The 12,923-nt window shown below is 43.2% G+C and overlaps 1 protein-coding gene across 1 annotated transcript; it reads right to left on the reverse strand.

The window, feature by feature from the left end:
• Positions 1-5,548: 5,548 nt before the first annotated feature.
• On the reverse strand, positions 5,549-6,484 carry LOC112113017 (olfactory receptor 4N2-like). Its single transcript, XM_024209160.1, has one exon. It carries the CDS (start codon positions 6,482-6,484, stop codon positions 5,549-5,551), a length of 936 nt encoding a protein of 311 aa, XP_024064928.1.
• Between the last annotated feature and the right edge of the window lie 6,439 nt (positions 6,485-12,923).

Raw genomic sequence — 12,923 nt, forward strand, 5'->3', positions numbered from 1 at the left:
ACTGCAAAAGTCCACATTCCTGACCAGCCCTTGTACTGGACATGCAATTTGGCTGTAGGCAAGGTTACAGACTGTGACATGAAGGGTTGAATTGTCACTGGAGCCTCCTTGTTGATGAGTTTGGGGTCCACTAGGGATTGGTGGATAGTCGACACTTGTGCCCCAGTGTCCCTCCACGCAATAACTTTCTTTCCGCCCACTCTCAAGGTTTCCCTTCGCTCCGAGGGTATGAGAGAGGCATCTGGGTCTGGGGATCTTTGGTGTGATTGTGGTGTAATGAACTGTAATTGGTTGGGGTTCTTGGGGCAATAAGCCTTTATGGGTCCCAGTTCATTACATTTAAAACATCGCCCTGCTAAGGTATCACCGGGGCGATGTTGGTTGGTGGAGACTGGTGTGGTGGGGTGAGAAGGCGTCTGGGGTTTCCCTTGGGATGTAGGTGGGGACTTGGGTTGTCCCCGGTGGTAAGGTTTTGTTTCGGGTTGCCCCTTCTGATATTCGCTCCAACTGCTACTAGTTTTTTTCTTTTCTGCCACCTCCACCCATTTGGCTCCAATCTCCCCTGCCTCGGTTCCAGTTTTGGGCTTCCCATCTAGGATGTACCTTTCTATTTCCTCAGGAACACCCTCTAAAAACTGCTCCATTTGCATTAGGAAGGGCAACTCTTCTGTAGAATTAACATTTGCTCCTGATATCCAGGCATCCCAATTTTTCCCAATGTGGTAGGCATGTTGGGTAAATGACATGTCTGGTTTCCACCTTAGGGCTCTGAACCGCCGACGGGCATGTTTGGGTGTTAGCCCCATTCTGAGTCTGGCATTGTTTTTAAAAAGTTCATAACTGTTCATGTATTCCTTAGTCATTTCAGCCGCTACCTCTGCCAAGTGTCCACTGAGCTGTGGCCTCAGCTCTAGCATGTACCGGTCTATAGTGATGCTGTACCCAAGGTAGGCCCTTCCAAAGTTTTCTAAGAAGGCCTCAGTATCATCGCCTGCCTTGTAGGTGGGGAATTTTCTGGGATGGGAAGTGGTACCTGGAGAGGGGTTGCTAGGATTGGCTGGTATATCCGGCCTAGCCCATGTTAATTCCAGTTCGTGCTTCCTCTCTCTTTCTCTCTCCTCCACCTCTTTTTCTTTCAGCTCCATCTCTTTTTCCTCACCTCCATCTCTTTTTCTTTTAGCTCCATAACTCTCTTGTGGGCCTCCTCTTTGGCTTTCTCTTCCCTTTCTCTCTCCTCCATCTCTTTTTCTTTCAGCTCCATCTCTTTTTCTTTTAATTGGAGCAGTCTCTGATGTTTCCTTTCATTTTCTTCTGCTTCTAGTCTGGCCAGTTCTAGTTTGTTAGCTACGTCCCTGGTACTCATTTTCCTGTTTTCTTGTGCTGGGTCACACCCCCTCTGCAGTTCACTGAAACTGGGATGCACTCAGCTCAGGCTGCTCAGGTAACAGAAACTTTCTAACTAGCTATCCGCGAGAGGTAGAAAGAAAAAAAAAAACAATACAGCTTGTAAATTCCTTTTGCCAGTTGTTTGCTCACTGCTTGACTCCTTCTCTTAACAAAGACCCTTGTTAAAAAAACTTAACACCTCTGCCTTCAGGCAAGGAGAGATAAGATATGCATCTACCTTCATCTCTGCTTTCCAAGCAGCTAGAAAGGAGAAAAAAAAATCTTACTGGCTTTTGGTTTAAAATGATCCCACAGCTCTGCCACCATGTCAAAGCTGCTTCCCCACTTTGAATTTTAGGGTACAAATGTGGGGGCCTGCATGAAAACTTCTAAGCTTAACTACCAGCTTAGATCTGGTCCGCTGCCACCACTCACAAAATGCTAATTCTCTTCCCTGGGTAGCCTTGAGAGACTCTTCACCAATTCCCTGGTGAATACAGATCCAAACCCCTTGGATCTTAAAACAAGGAGAAATTAACCATCCCCCTCCTTTCTCCCACCAACTCCTGGTGGATCAAGATCCAACCTCCTTGGATCTAAAAACAAGGAAAAAATCAATCGGGTTCTTAAAAAGAAGACTTTTAATTAATGAAAAAGGTAAAAATCATCTCTGTAAAATCAGAATGGAAAATAACTTTACAGGGTAATCAAACTTAAAGAGCCCAGAGGAATCCCCTCTAGCCTTAGGTTCAAAGTTACAGCAAACAGAGATAAACACTCTAGCAAAAAGGTACATTTACAAGTTGAGAAAACAAAGATAAAAACTAACATGCCTTGCCTGGCTGTTTACTTACAAGTTTGAAATATGAGAGACTTGTTCAGAAAGATTTGGAGAGCCTGGATTGATGTCTGGTCCCTCTCAGTCCCAAGAGCGAACAACCCCCAAAACAAAGAGCACAAACAAAACCCTTCCCCCCACCAAGATTTGAAAGTATCTTGTCCCCTTATTGGTCCTTTGCATCAGATGTCAGCCAGGTTCCCTGAGCTTCTTAACCCTTTACAGGTAAAAGGATTTTGGAGTCTCTGGCCAGGAGGGATTTTATACTATTGTACATAGGAGGGCTGTTACCCTTCCCTTTTAGTTATGACAGCCCGTCAAACTAGGAAAGCTAAGGTACAATGTTGAGTGAATAAGGGGATGGAAATGGTGATCAACACTGCTGTGGTGCACCCAAATAATCATTTTAGGGAGTGAGGAGTTGAGGCATGTGTGTGTCAAAATGCATATTCATCCCTTAATAACCCTCACTGTGATACAACAGATATGCATCCCTTCCATAACCAACAAACAGTCAGATGTATAGCTTACATATGTGCCCTTACTTATATCACATATATATCATATATATATTACCTTACTTATATCCAAATATTCAGATATTTAGATATTTGGGATATTTATTTTATCCTTATGAAGCCCTCAGTGAAATAAAAAGACAGGCCATCTCACACCGTTCACAGACCCCCGCACCCCTACTTAAGGTCCTGGGACTAACATTCCCAGGCCCACCATAAGGGACTAAAAAAATAATTATAAAATAAAATCTGTCTATCAATCATACGTGGGAATGTGCAGACTAAAAAGACAGATGGGGCATGAGTGAATGAATGGTAAAATAAGATAACCACATAACAGTGTTTAGTTCTCTGGGTTATCTTTAGTCCATATATTATGCTTTTCCGGGACGATGGGTAAACATCCTCCCAATAAAAAGACAAAAAGTGGGGCAATGTAGTAAGAGGAGGCTCGGAATGAGGCCCTGAGATATAAACCTTGGTATCAGAGGCCCAGTATGAGGCCTAATGCCTGAACTAAAGTAGTAGTCAAGACTTTGCTAACATAAAGCAAAGTTAAGCTATGAGCCAGAGGCAGGTCCTGTTTACAGAAGCTTGCAAGGAAAGGGCTGATGTTGCATAAACATATACCTACAATGTATTGGTTACTAGAGATATAAACATATGGTACCAGAACACTCTGATACTTGCACATTCCACACTGATAACAAGGAAAACGCTGACCCATCCTAAAGACAGTGTCCAAAGGGTAATATGATGGATAGAGTTGTTTTGTTCGAACCAACATGTACAAGATGAGAGGCGGCACCTTATTGCATAGAGGGGTTGGACCTTGCTACGTAGAAGGGTTGCACCTCAATACATCAGGAGTGATGTGTAACTTGTTTGTACCTGTGTATAAGAATTCATCCCTGGGGTGGTGTCTTTGTCTGGCCTGGGGGCAGTGGAAAGTCCCGCCACTGACTGAGCCGGTCCATTGCCAGGGAGCACATATGTACTAGTTAGCAGAACCTTGGATATCTAATCCGGGGAGCTAGAGATTGTGTTTCTCTTAGACAATAAACGTGGCCCGGGTGCCTTCGTACTTCATTGGAGTCTGTGGTTATTGGGGGTTCTGTCGAGGTCTGCTGTGCCAACGATCTACAGAGCCAGGGCAGCACATAGAGGGAGCACACCCACGCAGCCGACTGATATCAACATTGAACAGAGCAGAGCACCACACCGGTGGCTGTCTGATGACACCCAGAAGTCACCTACTACAGGATAGGCCCAACAAGGAAAATAACAGAACACCACTGGCCATCACTTACAGCCCCAAGCTAAAACCTCTCCAGCACATCATCAACGATCTACAACCTATCCTGGAAAATGATCCCTCACTCTTACAGGCCTTGGGAGGCAGGCCAATTCTCGCTTACAGACAGCCATCCAACCTGAAGCAAATACTCACCAGCAACTACACACCACGCCACTGAAACACTAACCCAGGAACCAATCCTGTAACAACCCCGTTGCCTTCTCTGTCCCCATATCTACTCTAGCAACACCATCATAGGACCCAACCACACCAACCACATCATCAGGGGCTCATTCACCTGCATATCTACTAATGTGATATATGTCATCATGTGCCAGGAAAGCCCCTCTGCCATGTACATTGGCCTAATCGGACAGTCTCTACGTAAAAGGATAAATGGACACAAATCAGACATCAGGAATGGTAACATACAAAAGTCAGTAGGAGAACACTTCAATCTTCCTGGACACTCAACAACAGATTTAAAAGTAGCCATTCCTCAACAATATAACTTCAAAAACAGACTTCAAGGAGAAACTGCTGAGCTACAATTCTTTTGCAAACTTAACACCATCAGTTTGGGCTTGAATAGGGACTGGGAGTGGCTGGCTCACTACAAATGCAATTTTCCCTCTCTTGGTATTGACACCACCTCATCAATTATTGGGAGTGGACAACATCCACCCTGACTAAATTGGCCTTCAACATTGGTTCTCTACTTGTAAGGTAATTCCCCTTTTCTTCATGTGCCAATATACATTTATGCCTGTATCTGTAATTTTCACTCCGTGCACCTGAAGAAGTGGGTTTTTTACCCACGAAAGCTTATGCTCAAATAAATCTGTTAGTCTTTAAGGTGCCACCGGACTCCTCATTGTTCTTGTGAAATAGAAATAAAGACAATAATTAACCCTGCAGGCTTTAAGTGGCATGAATTTATCTCTAGACAATTGACCCATGACCAAAATTCCTTCCATGTTTTAACACAACTAATACAAGTGATGATCATCTCCTGAGTATTAATTATTATTAACCAGGACTGGCACCATATTCAGATATAAAATAGAATGAGCTAATTTCTTCTCTCAGTTATAGCAGTGTAAACTCTGGAGTTACTCCATAAATATTCCACAGATCCTCTATTGATATTACACATTCATGATATAGTTAGTCCATAGAAAGTAAGGAGTAAATCCATACACTCTATAGAGTGATGGTATTTAACCACAGGCTCCCTCCACAGCTACTGTAGACTTACTCATGCAAGTTACTATATAGATGCTACAGATTTACTAATTACTCAATAGATTGTACAGGGATTTCAATATATACTACAGACATATTCCATAGATACTACAGATTTACTATAAAGTTATTTAACAGTTTCAAGTTGCTCAATAGATACTACAGCATAACTACAGAGTTTCTCCAGTGTATCTAAAAGCAAAATGGAGCCCCGCACATAGAAAAGTATTTCACAGTTTGAAACTTCTTTATTCTGGCTTCCATTTACTTCCCACCCCAATGGCTGTATCTGATCATCAGTCTCTTCATGGAGGAGATGATCTCCTTGTTCCTGAGTGTGTAGATCATGGGGTTCAGTAGTGGGAAGACCACGGTGTGGAACACGGACACCACCTTGTCCTGGGGGAAGCTGCGGAAGGGGCGGGCATAGATGTAGAGGGCTGGGACGAACATGATAAAGACCACGATGATGTGGGTGACACAGGTGGATGCCGCTTTGTTCTTCTTGCAGAGGGACTGAATCCTGAGCTTGACCAGCAGAACGGTGTAGGAGATGAGGAGGAGGACAAAACACACCAAGGTGACCAGGCCGCTGTTGGAGAACATCAGCATCTCCATCACGTAGGTGTCGGTGCAGGCCAGCTTGATCACCTGGGGCACATCACAGAAGAAGTTGTCCAGCTCGTTGGGGCCACAGAAGGGCAACCTGATGGTCAGAACCACCTGGACTATGGAGTGCATGAAGCCCCCCACCCAGGCAGCCCCCACCAGGGCACAGCAGACCCCCCTGCTCACAATGCTGGCATAGTGCAGAGGTTTACAGATGGCCACATAACGATCATAGGCCATAATCATCAGCAGGAAGATCTCTGCTGCCCCCAGGAAGTGGATGAAGAAGATCTGGGCCATGCAGCCCCTGTAGGAGATGGTCTTGTGGCAGGAGAAGAAGTCAACCAGCATCTTTGGGGGGGTAACAGAGCAGTAGCAAATGTCCAGGAAGGCCAGGTTGGCCAGCAGGAAGTACATGGGGGAGCCCAGGCGGGGGTCACTCCGAATGGTGAGGATGATGAGGACATTGCCTGGGAGGATGACTATGTAGAAGAGCAGGAAGAGGAAGAAGAGGAAGAGCTGGAGCTTGTGGGCCTGGGGTAGCCCCAGCAGCATGAATTCCGTCACCCGTGTGAGGTTCCCATGCTCCATCCCATCAGTGTGGATCTCTATAGCACACACAGGATGGAGAGAGAGGAGGAGATTATAGCGGTCACTGTGAATGAGCATGCAATAGCACAGTGCACTGAGCCAAGACATTTGGGCCAGGCATGGAGGAGCCTCATTATGGGGAAGGAACATTAGAACATAAGAACATAAGAACGGCCGTACTGGGTCAGACCAAAGATCCATCTAGCCCAGTATCCTGTCTCCCGACAGTGGCCAATGCCAGGTGCCCCAGAGGGAGTGAACCTAACAGGTAATGATCAAGTGATCTCTCTCCTACCATCCAGCTCCACCCTCTGACAAACAGAGGCTAGGGACACCATTCCTTATCCAGCCTGTCTAATAGCTATTAATGGACTTAACCTCCATGAATTTATCCAGTTCTCTTTTAAACCCTGTTATAGTCCTAGCCTTCACAACCTCCTCAGGCAAGGAGTTCCACAAGTTGACTGTGCGCTGTGTGAAGAAGAACTTCCCTTTATTTGTTTTAAACCTGCTGCCCATTAATTTCATTTGGTGGCCCCTAGTTCTTGTATTATGGGAATAACTAAATAACTTTTCCTTATCTACTTTCTCCACACCAGTCATGATTTTATATTCCTTTATCATATCCTCCCTTAGTCTCCTCTTTTCCAAACTGAAAAGTCCTAGCCTCTTTAATCTCTCCTCATATGGGACCCATTCCATATGAGTAATCATTTTAGTTGCCCTTCTCTGAACCTTTTCTAGTGCCAGTATATCTTTTTTGAGATGAGGAGACCACATCTGTACGCAGTATTCGAGATGAGGGCATACCATCGATTTATATAAGGGCAATAATATATTCTCAGTCTTATTCTCTATCCCCTTTTTAATGATTCCTAACATCCTGTTTGCTTTTTTGACTGCCGCTGCACACTGCGTGGACGTCTTAAGAGAACTATCCATGATGACTCCAAGATCTTTTTCCTGATTTGTTGTAGCTAAATTTGCCCCCATCATATTGTATGTATAGTTGGGGTTATTTTTTCCAATGTGCATTACTTTACATTTATCCACATTAAATTTAATTTGCCATTTTGTTGCCCAATCACTTAATTTTGTGAGATCTTTTCGAAGTTCTTCACAGTCTGGTTTGGTCCTAACTATCTTGAGCAGTTTAGTATCATCTGCAAACTTTGCCACCTCACTTTTTACCCCTTTCTCCAGATCATTTATGAATAAGTTGAATAGGATTGGTCCTAGGACATACCCTTGGGGAACACCACTAGTTACCCCTCTTCATTCTGAGAATGGGAGGAGAATGGAGCCTCCACTGAGATAACTTACACACCGAGGGATAGACTCTGCTTGCAGGTGCATGGCTGCAGGTTCTACTGGCTTACCCATATGCAGATCTGCAATATAGATGGTCACACTCAACTGAATGGAGTGCTGCCAATTCACACCAGCGGTGAATCTGACCCATTGACTTCAATGGTGCTACTGCCAATTGATGCCAGCTGGGGATCTGGCACTGAGTGTATAAATAGACGTATGGAGTTGGTGGTAGAACATCTATACTTAGGGTGACCAGACAGCAAGTGTGAAAAATCGGGACAGGGGGTGGGCGGGTAATAGGAGCCTATATAAGAAAAAGACCCCAAAATCGGGACTGTTCCTGTAAAATCACAATATCTGGTCACCCTATCTATACTCATGGTAGCACTGAGATTTTCACTTAAAACATGGAGTTTTGCACTATGTGAAGAATATAGTGTAATCTCCCCAAATTCACAGCATGTAATTGATAAATAAAGACTGAATTTTCAGATTCTTTCATTTTCTAGTCCAGATTGTAAATCAAGTGATTACAAATTGGCCCCTTCTAAAATTTGAAATGTAGATGGTGTATGGATTTTTGGGGGGACTCCCTCCAGAAAAAAATTTACTGATTTTTGAGATTAGCAAAATCATTCACCTTTGGTGATTTCATCGTAGGCGACTTTTGAAGTTTCATAATCTGTCACTTTTAAGACTGGTTGAAAATTAGTCATCAAATCTCTCTTTTTTTTTTTTAGAGAGAGAATTGGGTTTCTGTTTTTTTTTTTTTTTTTTAATGTGGGAAGGGTTTTCTTTCCAATATTTTTTTTATATTAGGCTAGAAAACTGAAAACCAAAAATATTTCAAGTTTCTTATATTTTTGTCTGTGGTTCTTTTTAGCAGTTTTTGGCCATTTTTTGGTTTGTTAGTGACTGTTTGTGTTTGAAATTTTTTTAAGTTTGAATTGGCCAAAAAGAAAAAAAAATCTTTTGTTTCTTGACAAAAACCTCAAGTTTTCACCCCCTGCCAAAAAACAAACAAAAACAAACAAACAAAAGCAAACAAACAAAAAGAACAGAAAAAAGACTGATCAACTCATTTAAAAGATATATTTACAATTATATAGAATAACATTCTGTGCTAAAAGAAAGTTCTTTGTGTTTTAAAGCCAAGCACTTAAAATTTCAGAAATGCCAGAATGTAGGTTGCCCATGTAACAACATTTCTTACTCATTTATTGATTCATAGATTCCAAGTCAAAAAGGGACCATTCTGATCATCTAGTCTGACCTCCTGTGTAACACAAGCCAGAGAATAGCCTCAAAATAGTCCCTGTTTGAGCTAGAACATATCTTTCAGAAACCCTAAAAAACAAAAAAAATCCAATCTTGATTTTAAAATTTCCAGAGATGGCAAATCCACCATGACCCTTGATAAATTGTTCCAATGGTTAATTGCCCTAAATTTTTAAAAAAACCTACACCTTATTTCCAGTCTGAATTTGTCTAGTTTCAACTTCCAGCTATTGGATTGTGTTATCATACCTTTGTCTGTGCGATTGAAGAGCCAATTGTGAAATATTTGTTCCCAGTGTAGGTACTTATAGACTGAGATCAAGTTTTCCCTTGCCCTTCTCTTTATTAAACTAAACAGCTTGAACTCCTTAAACCTATCACTATAAGGCAGGTTTTCTAATCCTTTAATCATTCTCGTGGCTCTTCCTTCAATCCTCTTTAATATAGCAACATCCTCCTTGAATTGTGGACACGAACTGGAGACAAGATTCCAGCAGCAGTAGCACCCTTGCCAAATTCACAGGTTATATAACCTCTCCTCTCCTGCTCTAGGTTCACATGTTTATGCATTTCAGGATAGCAATAGCTCTTTCCCCCCCACAGTGTTGCACTGGGAACTCATGTTCAGCTGATTATCCACCATGACCCCTCCAAATCTTTTTTTCTAAGTCACTGCTTCCCAGGATAGAGGCCCCCATCCTGTGAGTATGGCATACATTCTTTGTTCCTAGATGTGTGCATTTACATTTAGCTGTATTAAAATGTGTATTGTTTGCTTTTGCCCAGTTTACCAAGCAACCCAGGGCCAAAACGTAGGGCCAAAAACGGATCCCTGTGGGACCCATAGGCGTAGTTTGACTTCCAATCAGACCATGTGCGGGGTGGGGGATTCTGTGTATGCCCAAGGCTTGCAGTTGGGGGGGGGCAATGCTCCCCCCGTCTTCTCCAAACTACACTCATGGTGTAGAATCACACCCTCTCAATAATGATTCCCCGTTTGCACACAGTTTGGGTATAGCTACACTGCAATTGGGATATCTGATTGCAATTTAGACATACCCTTTGAGACCTAGACAGTTTTTAAATCATTTAATTTGTCATGTTAATTTTGCATCTTTCTAATTTTGTAATAAAAATATGGTGTCGTTCCTGCTGTCCTGTCCTCTCTGCATTAGAAAGGCAAGGTGGGTGAGCTGATAACTTTTATTGGACTAACTTCTGTTGCTCAAAGAGACAAGCTTTCAAGCTACACAAAGCTCTTCTTCAGGTCCTTGGAGTAATACAACTATAACAATACTGCAAACAATTCTTAGGCATTGATATTATGATACACTGTAATTACATGATCACAAACTATATTTTTCTGCTTTATTCAGTGCACAGGATGGACAAGTGTATAAATCCCTCTGCTCAGAGCTGTTGTTCCCAGTGTTTAAAATCAATGAAATTCCTCTTATCTCTCAGCTGTTCAGCCAGGCCCTAGTGCTGCCTGGTGATTGTCTAGGACACAGAAGAAAAACCCAGATGTAGAGCTGCTCAGAAAATGGGATTTCCATCCCATGGAAAATTCCAAAATGTCAACAATAGCTTCCATCATGAATTGGGATGAAAATTGAAAAGGAAAAGCTCAGGAAGGTTTCAATTCAGAAAGGTCAAAACAAAACATTTCAACATTTCCTATCACAATACAACGTTGAAATGTTGACGCAATCGTGCAGATTTGTTGAAGGATTTGTGCGTGTGTTTAAGGGAGTATCAATGGAAATCAAGAGATTTCATTTGGAATCAACTGCTGACTGAAAATGTGGATTCAAAATGAAACATGCCATTTTCAAAGTATCATTCAGCACATTTGTTGTTTCAATTTTCATGGCAGAAAATCAAAAATGGAATTGAAATCAGCAATGTTAACAATTTCAAGAAAGAAAGAAAGAAAGAAAGAAAGGAAGAAAGAAAGGGAAGGTAAGGGAAGGGAAGGGAAGAGAAGGGAAGGGAAGGGAAGGAAAGGAAAATGAAAAGAAGATTTAAAGTGGAAAGGAAGCACCTAACTGCAGACAGAAGGAAGGAAGGAAGAGTACATGAGCTTAGGTTTCCTCCCTGTAAAGGAGCTTCTGTCTCCATTGCTCAGACAGGTTGGGCAAGCAGGGCAGAGAGCAACTTACCTGGAGGTCCCTGGATGGGATCCCAGCTGTGCCAGCAGTGGCTGTATGATGAGGCTATAGTGCATCTCCATCCAATACCCAGCTGCCCCCATGACACTGAAAGCACCACCTCAGTTGTCAGCCTCAGCTGAGAAGTGAATATGCTCCCTTTCCTGCCTTGGCAGGCAGGGCCAGGCTGATGTTAATGTGAATGCAGCTATGCCATGAACCTAGGGCATCTGCCTCCCGGCACTCAGTTCACTCCAACACATGGCACCTAGCCCAGCAGGACTCTGGCCCTCTCACCCACCTTCAGAGGAGCAGGGATGTAGGGAAGATGTCTTAGCAAGGGCCCACCTCTGCTCAGCCACCTCCTAGTGAGGTGCTGGGAACGCTGTCCATATGACTGTGGGGAGTCAGGGGACAAGATGCCTAGCTCAGAGCCAAGGGCCTTTGTTATAGGTAGCGCAGATCCAGTCCCTAAGGGGTGCGGAAGCAGCTGGGGGAGGTGCCAGACAGTCGCTTGGCAGGAGAGAAGGGGCAGTGATGGACAGGCTATGAGGGTTACTGTAGGACAATATCTCTCACAGCAGGTGTGATGCCAGTCACAGTGCTTCAGTGTATGAATCCAAAGATCCGAAGACCTCTAAAAAAGGGGGATGATGTGAGTCCGACTGTGACAGTGTACCCCATAAGGCTTTATGGGGGGGTGTGCTTATAAATGTATGTATGATATAACTGAAATAGGGTTTTGCTACATATGCCATGTAACATATCTACGTAAAGGTTATGATCTACTGGTTATGTTCATCATAGTTATATGCAGGGACCATTTGTGTGTTCAAAGTTATGAACATTGGCTGTATACTTGCTTGATTTTTTAGTAGCCTTAGTTAGGATATTTGGTCACTTCTTGGGAAAGGAATGTGCAAGTTAAGTGCTCAATCAGGAAGTACTTAACAGACAAAAGAGCTTGGAAGACTCCAATCCACAGAAGAAGTCTACCTGAGGACGTTCAAGGTAGCATGTGGGTAATGGCTGCTACCTGCAAGTCCTGAGTCATGCATGGGCATATGACTTGTGACTTGCCCATGTGATTCCAAATCTCCATTTTGTGTCTGGATTCTACACAGGGGGAGAGAGGGGTGTCTACCCAGGTATGCAAACTAGATACGATCAATTTAGGATTGAATAAGGACTGGGAATGGCTGAGCCATTACAAACATTGAATCTATCTCCCCTTGTAAGTATTCTCACACTTCTCATAGAGTCATAGATTCATAGATTCTAGGACTGGAAGGGACCTTGAGAGGTCATCGTGTCCAGTCCCCTGCCCGCATGGCAGGACCAAACACTGTCTAGACCATCCCTGATAGACATTTATCTAACCTACTCTTAAATATCTCCAGAGATGGAGATTTCACAACCTCCCTAGGCAATTTATTCCAGTGTTTAACCACCCTGACAGTTAGGGACTTTTTCCTAATGTCCAACCTAGACCTCCCTTGCTGCAGTTTAAGCCCATTGCTTCTTGTTCTATCTTTAGAGGCTAAGGTGAACAAGTTTTCTCCCTCCTCCTTATGATACCCTTTTAGATACCTGAAAACTGCTATCATGTCCCCTCTCAGTCTTCTCTTTTCCAAACTAAATAAACCCAAATCTTTCAGCCTTCCTTCATAGGTCATGTTCTCAAGACCTTTAATCAT

Source organism: Terrapene carolina, unplaced genomic scaffold (genome assembly GCF_002925995.2).
Source record: "Terrapene carolina triunguis isolate 2854851 unplaced genomic scaffold, T_m_triunguis-2.0 Scaffold114, whole genome shotgun sequence".
NCBI lineage: Eukaryota > Metazoa > Chordata > Testudines > Emydidae > Terrapene > Terrapene triunguis.